We start from the raw sequence: 17,555 nt of genomic DNA, 5'->3' as shown, positions 1-17,555 counted from the left end.
ATAATGAAAAAAGGAGAAAAAGTAACGACTTTAGTGTAGCCAAATATAGCTGAGTAAGAGTAGCGATCCTTCTTCACACATCTACTCAAGTAAAACTAAAAAGTATTGTGTGGTAAAACGTACTACTCTTAGAAGTACTTTTTTCCCCTCAAGTACATGTAACTCGTTACTACCCACCTTTGCATACAACTTTATTTAAATAAACCTTGATGAAACCAATAAAGTATTCATTCTTCTACTTGTAGGACCATAGGTCTAGACTCCTGGGGAATTTTCTCCTCTATGTTCAGGGAGGCACATAAGTGGCGCGAAGCTGCACATGCGCACTGACATTTTTAAATTCGATTTAAGTGGTTCCTGTACATTTGCATCCCAAATATTTTGCAGTACAAACTATGAGCCACTTTCTGCTTTTAACCATGAAAATAAAATCAAACAACGCAGGACATATCGTACCTTGAAGTAATACATATGACCAGAACAATTACATGGAAATGACTCTACAGTGTACATTGAGAGTTAGATGCATCAACAGACAACAAATATTTGCAAATATAATCATTTATTTACGCCAGTCCTAAAAATGTACATGACTGTTCTGTCAAGGTATAAAATTTGAATTAAATAAGCGTGCTTTTTCATACTCATGTAAATTCATGATTTAAATGAAAACCCTGATTTTTATCTGAACAAAATTCGGACATCACAAGTCATCAGAGAGCACAGGAAGAGTTAAGCAGTTAGCAAAGGCCGTCCAGCAGTTTGCAACCTGATTTCAAATAATATGACGGTGATGCTCATTGAGATTGCTCATTAAAAAAATACTTTAAAAGTTTAAAACGGACACACAATAAGAGCTTATTTAAAAGTTCATGGAACGTTTTGATCACTGAGGACTTAGGAAAAAGAGCAAGCCTCTTATTTCAGCAGAGCAGTCTCTGTTGCTACAACTGTTGCTGTTACTTGTGTTGCTGCAACCTTTGTTTTCCTGTTTGTGACATTCTTCCCGAATGTTATATCTGGTGTGACATCACCTAGGAGAAAGACTTGTCGGAAGAGGAACGTTGCAACAATTTTGTTGGTTTGGTGTTTGGTCCAGAGGAAGAGCATGATAAACCTGAGGCTGGTGAACAGAGGAAATCTGTAGACAGAGGCACAAAATGGAGATATTGTGACTGATAGTGTGCATAATCAACCAAGAGTTCAAATTGAAGACATTTTAGAAAAAAAAAGCAAATTTTTCTTCACACAAGTTACATCAAGTCATGTTTTAAGTAACCTTTAGTTCTCACCATTTCCATGTTATGCCTGCCAGAGTATAATTAAACAAGCACAACAAACATTATGGGCTCTGTTTTCAAGACAAACATAAATTCGGCGCATCACGTGGCCTATCGCTGCGAAGGCAGGTTAGACCCAGTGCTGGTATTTTTACAGATGAGCACAGACCAGCGGATTTCCGAGAGAGTGCTGTGGCACTGTGAAAGTGGTCACAGCAGACTTCAATCTTGGCCAATCAAAGCGGCTATTTTTATTCCCTTTAAATGTGTAGTGCTAGTTGCTAGCAAATTCTCCACATGCATCTGCGCCGTGAAGTGGGCACTTGGCTGACTTGGAGAATACCTGATAGTAGTTGATGCATGCTATGATTAACATGTACACACGATGAGTGGCATCAGTGGTCCAACAATAATTCAATGTTCAATAATGCATCAAAAGTCATGTACAAGTCTGGCAATTATGGTACAGTGAGACCATGATGATCGTGGGACCCAATGACAGAAACACTGGGTGAACTGGAAGTGAACATAGCTGAGTTAAGGAATACTATAGATCCTAGCAAGATGCTTTTTATAGGTCCCAATAATGTTACAATACATTGTAATATGCATTACTGATATTGCAGCTGGTATGTATGTATATAAAATATGGGTGTCAAAATTATCGCGTTAACTTAAAGTGCCTTTAACGGCACGAAATTTTTTAACGCTCAATTAACGACCACTTCCTTATTTGGAAAGCCTCGAATAGAATTCCAGTCGCAAAGCAGCAGAAACGTCCGTGTCAAAATTACCCAATAGAAATGCACTGTACTGCACTGGAGCTACAATACACAATGTTTAAGGGGCAGAATGTTCGAGTGGAGGAGCCGTTTGGACGGTGGAGCACTTCCACCAGTTCCCTGCTTTGACAGAACGCACTCGGTAGCACCAGTGTTAGCGATTAGCACAGCAGCATAGTTGCTACAGCTCTCCAAGAGGTCTCTCAACCCCATGTGAGAGCCAAGAGCCGAATGGATGCCGTCTTGTCACTTGGAGTGACTCCAAGCCACTTGACCTTTTGATGTGAGACTCCAGAAAGTCTAACATCGTCTTCTGTTTTGTTGCAGTAAACCACCGTCAGGTTGTGAAAATGAAAGTACTTAGCGACGTGTTCGCTTCAGAGGGGCATCACGACGCAAACAGGAACTTAACAAAATAAAAGCGTCCAACGTTGTGAAAAGGAGTCAGTATAACACAATTTATAGCAGTAATAAGTTAAATAACAATTCATATATTTCTGGGGGATAGGTTGTATTTTACAGTTGTAAAAATGTGCATAATTTCACAAGTTACTTCATGTTGAAAATTAGTCAGCTCTTAATATGAAAAGAAAAATGCACTGAGCTGTCACCATTGTCTTAAAAATACAATTATGCCATGTTGTAGTGAAAAATGATCAACACTCCTCATGCCTCATCTATCCTTCCCTCCTTCCTCTGTTTAGTTTTGCCTCTGGTCTCTTGAGATCTCCTTAATTTGTTGGAATTTAGAGGTTTCTGGGGCTGGCGTAAGACTCTGATTTTGTAACCATGTGGATGGCAGGAAGTGTTTAGTTGGTGCTGGATTTTACTTTGATTTATCTTTCTTTTCTTTGACCTTTCCTCTGGTCTCCTGACCTTCTGAACTTCACGACTCTGGCGAGACTCTATCTGAAGTATCCGGATAAGGTGAATGGTAATGGGATTTCTATTAGGTTTCAGGTGAATTAATGAGTATAAATTTACACGTATTTACATGTACGCGCACATGCACGCACACATATACATAAAAAAATAAATAAATAAAAAAGAGAGAGAGAGAGCAATCATGATAAGATGTTGAATCGGTAAGACTACCGAATGAACAATTCTGAGCTCTTGCTTAAAAAAAAAAAAAAGATCAACACAAATCAGTCACACTTTTTTTTTTTTTTTTAAATACAATACACATTTTACATTGTATTTGTTTTTATTCAATTGTTATGAAATTACTGTATCAGTGACTAAAAAATAAACCATATTTAAATTAGGGGAAAAAAATGTACATTTTATTGAAATTTAGATATCAATTGAAGTATAAAACATGCGATTAATGTGTGATTAATCGTCAGTTAATTATTGAAGTCATGCGATTAATTACGATTAAACATTTTAATCGACTGACATCTTTAATGTAAAATATTAGGGGTGTTAAAAAACATCGATTCGGCAATATATCGCGATATTACATCACGCAATTCTTGAATCGATTCAATAGGTGGCCGAATCGATTTTTAAATGTCCATTTTTGATGGAAAAATATTCAAGAAAATGTCTTACTTAGGGTTAGGGTTCACACCTTAATCATGGAAAACATTAAGCCTTACTATTTTATTTCAAAGCCATTCAAATATGAAACAGATTACAACCTGTTAAATACAGTGGCTCAGTTATGACTGAAGTTTCAGATAAATAAATAATACATTTTCATACAAATCTTAACAGTGTACATGTACAAGTTTACTGAATACTATTTTCTAAATTTGAGTAAAAAAAAAAAATCGCAACAATCGACTTATAAATCCCGATACGGGATTAATCGGTATCGAATCGAATCGTGACCTGTGAATCGTGATACGAATCGAATCGTCAGGTACTAGGCAATTCACACCCCTATAAAATATATATGTAATTAAAAAAATAAATAAATCCTTATCAAGGTAATTGAAATTCCACCAATCATTCATCTATATACCATTTATCCTATCCAGGTTCATATGCATCAGTAACCTAAACAGCTGCCTTGGGGAGAAAGCTGTACTATAACATCAGCTGGCTGCCAAAGCAGAACCCATGCTGGACGCCAGGCAAGTAATAATGTCTCAACGTTAAAAATTGGATATTATAAGATGTTTATGTACTGCATCTGATTCTGAACAACATGGTAGCAAATTCAATCCAATGGATTATTTTCCCTTACCGCCACAGGTTTTAAAGAACAAACACACTTGTACCATTCTAAGGGCAGTGCAGGAGTGGAATTACTCAGCCTGCTTTAGGTTTTACATGTTCATACATATTACACTACAACCACTACAGAAACATCAGTCTACGCGTGGGTGTGACTATTAAATAATCAATGTTTCTCCGGCATCTTCCATTAACATCAAAAGGTAAACTTGTGAGGAAACTTGTTTATGTCTCGAAAAGAACTCTTCCTTCTACTTTTAACACTCCACTCAAGCCAAAATGAGTCGTTCCGATGCTTAAAACACACTTAATGAAAACACTCAGTAACAGACAGTCTGGAGACATACTGCAGAACAATAAACATTAGCTTCTAAGGGGAACAAAAAAAGCAAAATGAATGTGGAGAGCCTTCACGCTAACCATTAGCTTCCCCATTAACCCTCTGACACCTCCTCCCTATGAGTGCATTAACAACGGTGGTTGGGCTATAATTACAACTGCTTGTCTCTGGGGTATCTTAGGAAATATAAAAATCATTCCGTCTTCAGTGGAGTCCGCCTTCTTTCTGTTTGGTGCCGTTTCAAACTATTTCCTCTCAAGCCGAATCGCTAAATTAAAAGCACCCATTCAATTTGAACACCTCATCTATTAAAGTTTGAATCACCTTGCCAAAGTTTCACGTTGATTCAATTCATGTTAACTTATGAGTGTTTCATTTTCAATTTCTTGTTTGTGATGGCCATTTTGTTTTCAGCATCCGCTAAATGGGCGTCATGGTTCTGTTATAATGCTTCATTGTTTTTCTTTTATAATATGCCATTGTCTCTGCAGCGCAATATTTTCTTGGCCCTATGTTTCAATAATTTCACATTTAAGACCAACAATCCACAGCTCGGTCTTAATTACTTCCTAATAATTACAAAACCTTGATAATCTGCTGTGCAATCGAGGCAATTGAGATGACTGACAGCAGACACGCACTCAGTGGTTATCAGCCTTATGAAAGGCTTTTGAAGGAGATAATTCTTCTCAACAACCACTAATTACTAAGAGCTGAGAAATGCTGCAGGAGTCTGAATCAGCTTCTTTTGGAAATTACAAGATATACAGCGAATAATCGCCCTCTCACACAAACGCACTGAGCGTGAATATTTGACACTGTTTTCCTATCAAAAGCGTCTCAGTCTTTTCCAAGTCAGCAGCGGGCATCTTAGTCTCGATCAGATAAAGAGCCAGCCTGCACATTTAAAAGAAAATCCAAGCATTTAGTGAGCACTTCCTCAATCCCTTTTTCCCCAGAGTCAAAAGAAAAGATTAATTAGCTTTATTGTCGTTTGTGTACCACTATTTAATGGAAACCCCACTCATGTTGTTTCAGAGATTACTTCTGTCTTTTTGGACTACGTATATACCCTACCATATATCTATTTGGAAAATTTCAATAAAAGAGCTCTAAAATGTTTGTATTTGGACATAGTGGGGAACAGTATTACATTAAATCAGTAATTCCTTAACTACTGCTGCTCCAAGAATACAAGGGTACATTTAGTTTTCGTTTTAAAATTTCTGCTTACAGTCAACATTTTCATTAGGGCTGGGTATTGCCGCCAACCTCACGATACGATACATATCGCGATACAGGGGTCACAATGCGATACGTATCGTGATACAAGGGGTCACGATACGATACGTATCGCAATACAGGGGTCACGACACGATACATATCGCGATACATATGTATCCCAATACTTGACCTTCAAGGCGATACGTATCCCGATATATTACATTCATTTTCTTGTATTTTATAATAACAGTCATATGTATACCTAAAGGATATGTTTGTTATGCTGACTGACAAAAATATTTTTGCCATATATATATATATATATATATATATATATATATATATATATATATATATATATATATATATATATATATATATGTATATATTAGGGGTGTCACGATTCGCCAACTCCACGATTCGATTTAAATTTAAATTTTGGGGCCACGATTCGATTTTTTTTTTTTTTGCGCTCCCCCACTTCATAACACAGAGGAATATGCTTCAGTAGGCTAAGGCTAGTCTATGATCATTGGTTCTATTCCTTGTACAGTAAATCTTATTTCAAAAGATCGGCTACATATAGGTGATGCAATTTCCATTATTTTTGTGTAAATTTAAGTAATATATGATAATTGACATTAGGCAGGAATGATCAAATTCAAAGAATTTATTTACAATATAAAGTTAACCGTCTTGTTCTTACTGAAGTGTAAAATAAAAAATAAAAAAACAAAAACAAAAAGTCACAGAGGGTGCCTGCCATCTATTGACTGTTTTTGGTTACAACAGTGTGCTGTGCATTACTCTTAAAATAATGTGCAATGTGCAACAACAACAAAAAATATATTGTATCCAAAGTCATGGAACAAATACAGCCTGAACAAACTATATCCCAACAGTTACAGTTGCTGGGCATACTGTAGCGTGGTTCAAGTACACCAATTAAATGTTTGAATCCAGCGTTTTCCACCGCCGAATAAGGCTGCAGGTCTGCTGCTATAAATAGAAATAAATTGAATCGTGTGTCCTCTCTTCTATTTCGATGCTCGAAATCGTGACGTAATTTCGATCGATTTCGAGAAAAAAACGAAATCGTGACACCCTTAGTATATATATATATATATATATATATATATATATATATATATATATATATATATATATATATATATATATATATTAAATGCCGGTATTTAATTAAAAAGTGACACCGTTTCTATTTTTAGACACCCCGGGATACCTTATTACCGTATTACCGCCCAACCCTAGCAACGATAGCTCATATTTCGTGTCTGGTCTGAACAGTACAATAGCGCGAAAATCTATCATCCAAACTGCTTATCCTCACGAGGGTCAATTTAACATAAAATGCTTCACTAATATGCCTTATAATCTGGTGTGCCTTATTTATGAAAATGTTATAAATAAACCCGTTGATCGATATTGCGACTCATAATATGGTGCACCTAATGGTCTGTCAAATACGGTAAATGTCACAGGAGAATTGGACAAACCATCGGCTGCTAGAAAATTACAGTTGTTTGTTTACTTTAGATATACTGATGACATCATGCATGCTGGCTGTGATTACGAGATTACAATTTTGGTGTTTCGGCCATTGACACCTGTGATGCCGACAATCACATATTGGGAGACTTCAATCTTGCTCCTCCCTCTCATCTACTTACAGCTTCACACAATGTGCAAAAAGAGGGAATAAAACTCTACACCTCCTGTTTGATAAATGCAAAAGTAAAGAGCATTCTTGTACATTTTGATTAAAAAATAATATTTAGTTTCGTTAATTAAGGTTATGTAGGACACTTTGTTACAGCTACGGTTATTGTTAAAATGCTATAATAATAAAGTTGAGTTTTACTTTTGTTGATCTTAAAAAAAAAACTGAACTACATTGTTGCATTTCCGACTGATATCTTTGTTAGGGATATGAATAATTTGTGTGGTGACTAAAACGATGACACTGAGCTTTATTCTTGTTATTTTTAATTAAGCTGTATTGACGTAGCGCTAGGTGTGCCATTGCAACCTACTGGCTCGTTTACCCAAGACAGAGCACATCATAATGAATCACAACATACAGTAAGAACCAACTGCAGCTTAAAACCAACATAAATACTAAAAAGAAGCAGGAAGCAACAAGCACACTTTTAGCAACAGGATACAAACAGTGTGTGATTACAGCTAAGATTTAAAACTCTTGCTACACAACCCAGGAGACACACATTAGCTGGCCACTGCCCACTCTGGTCCAGCTATAAAAACCCATTAGTAATCACTCCTCGACTCTCAGCGGCTCTTTTGCCCAATCGAATTCCAACCAGCCAATCTGCATAAATCTGCATTAATTGACTATTTTCCTTCCACAGAAAACAAATGTGCTTTAAAAACTCCTTCTTATCTGTTGGCTTTTAGAGTAAACATCAGAGACACACGCGCAGACACACAATCCATAACAACACACACGTCTTCTGTCTGCTGCCAATGCATCGCAACAGATGTGCCACAACACATACAGCTTTTAATTAAATCTATTAAGGGGGAAAATAAAAAGTTTATAATGACCTGGTTGCATTAATTTGCACACCCTCAAACTAATACTGCATCACCTTAGGAGTTGTGTGGCACGTCTTGATGTAGCAGTATTTGCCTACTCTTCTTTGCAAAAACACCCATCTGTCAGATTTTCTTCTTCAGATCACCATAGTTTTCGATGCAACCTTTAATATTTCCCTCCAAAGACAATTGCTGCCACCACCCATGTGTCACTGTAGGTATAGTGTTCTTTGTGTGATGAGCAACGCTGCATGGGAAACAAATGTATTTTTTAGAATTATAGCCAAAAAAGGTTTTGTCAGACGAGAACACATTCTCCCAAATGTGTTTCAGATAATTCAAGAGAGTGTTTGTGCAAAGCTTCAGTTTGGCCACACATGATAAGAAGATAACGTTTGCGAGAAATTCTTGGAGTTCCTTTAATGTTGCTGTCAGTATCTTGACAACCTACTTGATCAGTTTTCTTCTCGTTTTTTTTAGCAATTTTTGAGAACGTCCAGTTCTTGATCATGTTGCTATTTTGCTGTAAACTAGAGCAGCAACAAGCAAATGCTCACCTGATCATAACATTCACAAACTCTGAATCTAGTAATTTTCCTTGTTCGGTGGTTTTGTTTCCATAGTGAGTCTGGCAAGTATTAACAGACAACTCCTTCATATTGATAAGAATTTGGAAGTTGGTTCAATTTTTGGCCTTCTATAGAGGTTAGGGTTGTTAGGAGAACCGAGACTTCGGTACCAAGTCGATGCCAAGATTCTGAAAATGTGACGGTACTGCCTTTTCTACAATACCCAAAGTATCGTTGGTACCTAGGCGGCAGAACTGGCCGCGTCTTTTGTGTTGTTTTGGGGGTGTAAATGAGCACTTATCTGGCAAACCATGCAACGTCTATTGACGTCACTAACAACAGTCAATGCGTGCAACCGTCACTTGCCTTCGGTGCCGGTTGGCGTGTGTTCGCTCCTCCACCTGGGAGGCCCATGTGGCTTACAGGAAGTAAGCTTGTGTGAGAATGTGTGAGTGAGTGATTAAAAAAAATAAATAAAAATAAATAAATAAATAAACAGTCAATGCGCGACTCATGGCAGTAGCCCCCACATATGTGTCGTCTTCAACTGCAGTGGCAGCTGCCCTTCAATTAGTTGAGAAGAAAAACGGCAGAAGTCGCGTATGGAAGTACTTTGGATTTGAGGTTGATGAGCAGGGATTAATAACCGATCCTCAAATACCTGTATGCAAAAGATGCCGAAACCGTTTCCAGACGAAAGGTGGGGAACACATCCAACTTAGCGAAACATCTAAAAGATCGATATCCAGACTTGCACAAAGAATTAAAGGTGAGTGCATATGAATTCCCGTGTTATCATTGTTGCCCATATCTAAACTAATAACGTTAGTGTGATGGCCCCTCACTAAATAAGCTGCTTGGCGCCGTAACGTTAGCGTTATGTTCTGCCTCGTCTGTCCCGAATAATAAAGTTGAGTAATGTTGCCGGCCAGCTAATTTACTGAATCACCTAAAGTAACATTAAACAACCCTGAAATAATATATCAAGCGTTATTCGTTATTTTGTTTGTTTGTGTGTGTTTATACCTGATGGCAACATTTAGGTTGTTTTATGCTGGGTTCTCACCAAAACCGAAAAGGCAAACTGGAACACTTCCTTCGCGAGTGTTTCACCGCCTAGTTTTTTGGAACGATTGCCGCTAATTCGCGGTTTCGTGCGCACCGGAGCGGAGGAGGCGTGTCCGTTGGTGAACAAGGAAGTGGAACACTTTAGCGAGTCAACCAAAAGTAAGCATCACCAACTACGTCCAGTTCTTGCCTGGGACTAAACAGCCGTGGCACTATTTTCTCCTTTTTTTTTTAGGTACGTGGTAGCACTTTTGCTTTTTTTAGTGGTTATCTGGCAGCCAGCATTTGTGCTAAAAATAGCTTTGGCATGGATGGTTAACACTGCTGCAACCTCTGTACAGTTCAATAGCAAGTAAACAGACTTACCAGCACTTCCTTGCTCACCATTCTGTTGCGCTCGGGGTGACAATAGAGAGGACGCTGTGTGTGACGTAGCCCGTACTCGAAGCTGATTGGCTACTGCGAGGCGAAATGCGAAAAAAGTTAAAAAAAATTTAACTTCGGCGAATATGCGGATTTTCGTCACGACTGTGCGGATTTTCGTCACGACTGTGCGGATTTTCGCTGCTGCGCACCACGTCCCAGCGCGCCAAGAGCGTCCCCCGCGCCGCCACGCACTTTCCTTCCAGTGCGCGGGAACTCCATCGACTACAATGCAAACGCGCCGCCGAAACGCCTCGCTTTTGGTGAGAACGCAGCATTATACTTGAAGGCTACACGCACTGATGGACATTATTTTATTTTACTGTTTAATATAAGCATAGTATAATATTTTTATTTTTATATTGTTTTTTAATGGTATATGCACTGTGACACTTTTTCAGTGTTTAATACTTAAAGCTAGCCTGCTGTACATGCAAAGTATTATATTTTATTATTTACTCTATTGTTTAATACGTTAATGCACAGTATTTTATTTTAATGCTTTAAAGCCACATGCCAATTGTTCTGTTTAAGCACACAGTCCCGTTTGTTCACTTCTAATAAAGGAGTGTCTGTTGAAGTGCATGGGATTTATTTATTTATTTTCTATTTTTACCGTGGTATCGAAATGGCATCGAGAATCGTAGCATTTCAATGGTATCGGCATCGAATACTACATTTCTGGTATCGTGACATCCCTAATAGAGGTCATACTTTAAATAACTCCTACATAATTTTTCCAATCGTCTTTCAGCTTTGGATGTTTGAGCTAAAGATGCTAAAGATGGAAAGTTGTTCAAAGCTTTCTATTTCATTTCATGCTGTTGCTGTGGGAACTCGCTGTTTGCAAGGGAAAATTATGCTGTTTGGTCTAAACAAGGCTAAAAACATGAAACTTTGGGTGCACATAAGATAGCAAAAAGGATTTATATTTTCAAGGTTTATTGTGTGTATGTGTTATATTAATTAACAAAGCATCCATGGTACTCCTAGAACTTTGAAAACTGAGATGCATATGTAACAGCCTAAGACCTGCAAAAAAGTCTTTCTGAGGCAAACTGTAAACCGAATAGGTAGTTTGCTATTCTGAGTTTGGGCTACGTTGGAATTTGATCCCAATTTGACCTTTTATGGTTGTCAAATTTCAACAAACAAGGCCAAGAGGGTTTGTCAAATCGTCTTCATACTTTGGGTGTTTCATCTCATAGCTTTTTAATTTGTTGCACACTGTTGCATGCTGATGCACCCCCCCCCCCCCCCCCCCCCCCAAAAAAAGATGCTCTTTTTGAAGGTCTAAACCTGGGCTAAAACTCAAAACTTTGCACACACATCAGGTCTGGCAAACACATTTAGATTTTAGAGAATTATTGTGACGTTTTAAAAACTCAGTTGTTTTTTTTTTGTTTTTTTTTTTTGTTTTTTTGTTTTTGTTTTTTACAAAGTAGCCCCGATGGTACGGCTCATCTTGAGTTATGAAAATTGGGAGCCATATACAACAGCCCAAGAAGTACAAAAAAAAAAGTCACTTGGAGCCATATGCTATACTTATAAGAAGCCCGCCATTTAGAATTTATTTTCATAATTTTCCCTAACTTGGCCTAGAGATTTGATCTGCTGGATTTCACACTTTGTGTGTTTCCTCTAAAGATTATTAATCATAATGCCAACGTGGCCAGGGGTGAGAAGGCCCTTTGTAGCGGCTTGCAGCTCTAGTTAGGGCCCAGGCAGCGACCGCTGCATTTGTACCTTCGAATCGACATTTCACTCCAACAAATGCAAATATTCCTGAGGTATCTCAATTTGTCTGAGGCTGAGCAAAAGTATCTAAGTATATATGGTATGGTATGGTATGGTATGGTATGGAGTGCAGAAGAACAGCGAAGATGACAAAGAAAAGCTGCAGTGAGGTTTTCTTGATAAACATGATCAAACAAGACACAGTGGGACGTTTCTTTTTATGTTAATACTCATGAACATGGGTAAAGGTTTACCTGTCTTCTGTTTTCTTCTTGTCTTTAAGCCGCCTTCCCTTTTGACATCTCTTTGCTGTTTTCAGCAGCCTGCGCCAAGTTGTTTGCCATCAGTGCCTCCTCCAGACTCCTCCTTGCTTGCTGCACCTTCAGCTCCTGCTCCCTAAATTTTAAACATAAATATAGATGAGGGGGGGATATATATTGTATAATAACTTATGTTTACAATTTTTTGTTCCTTTGTTTGTTCTTTTTATTTTTTTTTTTAGATAAGCAGCAAATAAAACAAGTTGAAAATTGTAGATGGAGTAGCATTGATAAAAAAAATTAAATTAAAATAAAAAAAGAGAGAGAGAGAGAGAGAGAGAGAGAGAGAGAGAGAGAGAGAGAGAGAGAGAGAGAGAGAGAGAGAGAGAGAGAGAGAGAGAGAGAGACACACACACAAATATGACCTTTGACCCCAGCTATGGGCAGCATGTTTGGGATATCACTTGGGTTCTTCTCGGACTAACAAAATAGTGCCAGAAAGTTTGGTTTGTTGAAACTTGTGCCTAGCAGACTAAATGTTAAGTTCCTATTTTTCTTCCTGCATGTCATTGTTTTCCACAGTTCCCTTGGTAAGCGTTGGTGGGCAAAGCCCTGCGTCACACCTGCTATCAATGACAATCAGCGGGATTTATAGGTGCAGTATAACGCAAGGATGAAACCGGATTATTGCATTGTTTACCTTCAACGCAGTTCTTGATCATCTTGTTGTTATTCGCCTTTTTATTCGCCACACTTTTTTGCCGTGTAATAACTCCCACATAATACTTCAGATTTACACCGTTCAAATTTCAACTTGCTTCAAAAATTCACGTCATCTTGGGAATATATCATCTGATTTCACAGTACTTATAGTATTCGCACAATTTAATGTTAAATATCGACTTTTCCCAATTCATTTTAAATGGGACTGACATTGAACTTGACATTGTCCCACTTTCCACGCACACTTCCATACATACAACTTCTCATCATTACCAGCTCTGTGATAATGCTCAGTGGCACATTTGGTAAAATGCATTGTCCATTAACCAGGAGATCGTGGGTTCGAATCCCACCTCTGACTGTACATTGCAAATGTATCCATGGCAAATACGCTAAGTGGTTACATGTGTATGTTTCAAATCTCGCTTGGGAAATATTTTATTAGCATTCAGCTTGCAGCATACCCACGGAATTTCTGCAGAAATGTCACTTTGTCTAGTTTCTTATTTGGTATTCGTCTTGTATCGGTTTGTCATGCGTACCGTTTGTTAGTTTACCGAATGCAATACTTTTATGATGACTGTTACTTAGTGCTTCACTTTCCCCAGCCTGACAATAAATAAATAGTTGATTGCTGTTTTATTTCCCACAAATTTAACATTTATTTAGTATGTTTGGCACAGTTTTCCTTCATTTTTATTTATTTTAATCAACTTTGTTTTTCTTTATCTCAAAGACCCATTTAAAGTTTTCAAAAATTATACCTAAGGATGGGACACTTCGTGGAGAATATTCTTGGGCTGTCAAGTGTGGAAAAACAAATGGAGTTGAAACTTAACCATCCCCTGGACAATTTGGTCTAAACAATTTGAACGAGTATCTGTCCACAGGCAGAGTAAGAAGAGCAGGGCAGGGAGAGAGAAAAGGAATGAGAGCAATTTAGGATGACAAGCACATTCAGAGGGAGGGAGAGGGGGAAGAGGGAGAGAATTGGAAATTAATGGAGGAAAGAGATAAGAAAAGGGGGAGCACAGGAGGCATAAATGCTGGAGGGAGTGAGGAGATATCAGAGGAGACTGAAGGAGGAGGGGTTGAAAATGGGAAGAGTGATGGAGATGGAAAAACAAAGAAACATAAAATATTGGAAATATGTGACTGAAACGATGAGTGGGGTTATAAATGGAGGAGAAGACAAGGAATGTTGGAAACAAAACAAGTAAATGGGCAAAATAAAGCAATATTAGGGAAATGGAAGGACAGAGGGCAGAATACATCAAACGGCCAGGAAATGTTAGGAAGAAGAGCTTGCGGGAAGGAAATGAGTGAGAAGCTACTGCCAGACAGGAGTGGAGACGGACATATTCCAATGAGTCTGCTGTAATGGCTTTAGCCAGCTGTTCCCTCTGCTCTGTTGGTCCACTGGACTGACAGATACACACTTGTAGACAATGACAGTTGGAGTATGTTTCCACAGTGCCCCCTGCTGTCATGAATGCATATATTTTAAGACGGGACACTACTGGAATAATGTTAATTTACAATAACTAAACCTAATTCATGCAAAACAAACTGCATAATTTGCTTATGTGATGTGAATAGTTAATCAAATACATTTTTGTCATGTAGGTATAAACATTAGCTCATTTTCATTCAAACCAGATTAAACTAAACTAATATATTCAAATCAAGTGTGTGTACTGTACATAAAGTCCTTAAAGGACTCACTCACACATGTAAGCTTCTGTGAGTGAGTGAGTGAATGAGTGAGTGAGTGAGTGAGTGAGTGAGTGAGTGAGTGAGTGAGTGAGTGAGTGAGTGAGTGAGTGAGTGAGTGAGTGCGTGCGTGCGTGCGTGCGTGAGTGGAAAAAATAATAATCCGTGCTTCAAATTGCCGCGGGAGTGACGTCACGCAGCCGGCAAATTCGCCCGGCCCACTTGCGACACGCCACCCCCCGCTCTGCAGAGATTGGCTGGAGGGGTGTAAACACGGTGTTTCCACAGAAACATCCCGCTGTTTACAAAACAAACACAAAATGGCAAAATACAGGCTGGGGGGGTGGGGGTTTAGGACAAAATCACCACCAGAAATGAAGACAAGCCCTGATCTGTAAATTGAGAAGTAGTTTGTTTGTTTAAATCCTGTATTTAAAAAGTGCCTTTTCCAGAGTCAAACCGGCAGACTGCGCCTTTAATAGAAGGAAAATGAGGCCACATTTCATTAACATTTTACTGAATAACATTGCGTAATGGTGAAAGTGACAGACTGCCAAAGATGTATCAGCAATTGTACTTGGTTTTTAACTCTTTTACCGCCAAAAACGTTTAATGGCGTATGCTAAAATCCCAATGAATGCCGGCATAAATGTTAATTAAAGTTTAGTACTTTTTTTTTCTCAATGGGCAGCTCAACGTCTTGTGCAGCACTGCCTTGTCAATGGGGTTGTGAAATCAAACACAGCCACTATCTATGGCCAGCAGATGGCAGCATTGTATCTCATTTCAATTGGCTCCCCGCTGTATCAAATTACAATGAAACATGACGGAATCTGATAAAATAGAACGTTTTTATGGATGACGTGAATGATCAAAGCATTTTTCACATTAAATCTAATTCACAGAGTGTCACTGAAGAAAAAGTATTACCATCAAAGTCACTGTTGTGCAGAAAATGCATCTTCACATATTTTCGCTTATGTCACTCAAACGACCTATTTTCAAATGGTGATTACTAAAGAACGGAATAAGGTAGAAATGTACTTTTTTTCAAATGAAATAATGGAATCCAATCTTTCATATGGTATCCACCATAACTATCCAGTCATGTACTTTTTTTTTTTCCAATAAAAGAATGGAATCCAATCTTTCATATGGTATCCACCATAGCTATGTAGTCATGGCGCACAATATTCTGTTTACCTTGAAAGATGAGTGAAAATGCTTGAAATCAGCTGGCACTGTCGGGTTGTTTTTTGGTTGTTTTTACGTGTGGCACTAAAAGAGTTAAACACCTCTAATGAGCTGTGTTTTGACTGCTGCTTTAATTTGACCCCTCACAGCATGATTCTGCACCACAACAGGCAGTCATTGTCATTGGAAAGGCTGTCAAGCCACGGTAAACAACCTGCTCAACACCAAAGTGCAGCAACTTGTAAATGGCACACAAGTCAGATACACAGGATAGGAAAGGAACTAAGGAAAGGAACAAAGGAACTAAAATTTTAATTATTTTTTTAAACAATTCTATTTCATGTATTTTCAAATCAGTCTCACTTTAACCCATACATTTTCTCTTGCCTTCCTTTCATTCTATTAACTAAAAATGAGAAAGTGGGGGTTAAGTACGGTAATAATAACGCTAATGATTATACAGTTATGTAGCAGAACAAAATTGAATTATGACTGGGTTATTTTCAAAACAGATTGACGGACATCAACCAAAAAGCTGACTGCGTTCAGTAATTGGGCTTAATGCGTGCCGACGTGACTTGCATTGCAAACAAGATTTAAGATTTAGCAGGTTTTCTGTGTTGTCTTTTAGCAGCCACTTGGATGTTTTATTGAATCGACTGCTTGGCACGAATTTCACAGTGTGACGATGGCAGCAACTGATTTTCTTGAAAATGTGCTCAACACTTATATCTCTCAACCTCAGATTCCTCTCAGTTTACTGATTACCCTGATTGTCTATCAATATATGGCTAAGAAGTACAGCAGATGCTGGTTTTATCCACTTTAAAGTCATTTGTTTGTTTGTTTGTCTTCAATTAATCAGCCAACTAATCAGCCAATATTAGCAAGAATAAAAACGCTTGAGGGATTCATTTTTTATTTTAATTTTTTTTACACATTAACACAGTACATTATAAGGAAAAGATAATGACATTCAAGAGTTAATAAATACATACAGTGGTACCTCTACTTACGAACTTCCCTTCATACGAAATTTTCAAGCTACGAAACTCCTCAACAGGAAAATATTGCCTCTTGTTACGAAAGAAGTTTCAGGATACCAGAGGTAAAACTACAGTATGGGCCGGTACTCGCACCTCCCAGAGTTTCTTGAACGCAACATACTTACAGCTGCTCTGCCATTGGCTATTACTGGCATCTTCCTGGCATCCCATTGGCTAAGAGGGACCTCTACCATTTGTGACCATAGGTACATAATAGAAATGTGTCTACGTAGCGTCCTCGTCATTCGCCCCTCGGGCCATGAGGTGTTTAGACAGTTTTGCGTAAAAGTATTAACTAACAGCCGACGAATTTGTGCAAAAATTCAACCAATTGGTGATTGATGAAGACTACGTTGCACAGTAAGTTTTTAATTGTGATGAGAGGGGCCTTTTTTGGAAAAAGATGCCTCGCTGTACCTGAAGTTTCCATCA

General features: G+C 38.2%; 1 protein-coding gene across 3 annotated transcripts in view; it reads right to left on the bottom strand.

Moving 5' to 3' along the window:
• Nucleotides 1-545: 545 nt before the first annotated feature.
• Nucleotides 546-17,555, bottom strand: part of mbd2 (methyl-CpG binding domain protein 2) — a 37,221-nt gene continuing 20,211 nt past the window's right edge. For all 3 annotated transcript variants that reach the window (XM_077496734.1, XM_077496732.1, XM_077496733.1), the window contains exons 6-7: nucleotides 12,442-12,583; nucleotides 546-1,141 (exon numbers count right to left, since the gene is read on the bottom strand). In XM_077496734.1, the coding sequence (XP_077352860.1) occupies nucleotides 12,466-12,583 (118 nt within the window). In that variant the 3' untranslated portion in view covers nucleotides 546-1,141; nucleotides 12,442-12,465. The remainder of the gene's footprint in view (nucleotides 1,142-12,441; nucleotides 12,584-17,555) is intronic.

The sequence above is a fragment of the Festucalex cinctus genome, chromosome 15, assembly GCF_051991245.1.
Source record: "Festucalex cinctus isolate MCC-2025b chromosome 15, RoL_Fcin_1.0, whole genome shotgun sequence".
Lineage (NCBI taxonomy): Eukaryota > Metazoa > Chordata > Actinopteri > Syngnathiformes > Syngnathidae > Festucalex > Festucalex cinctus.
Note: the sequence above shows the minus strand (reverse complement) of the source record. Positions and strands in the feature narration are given on the sequence as shown.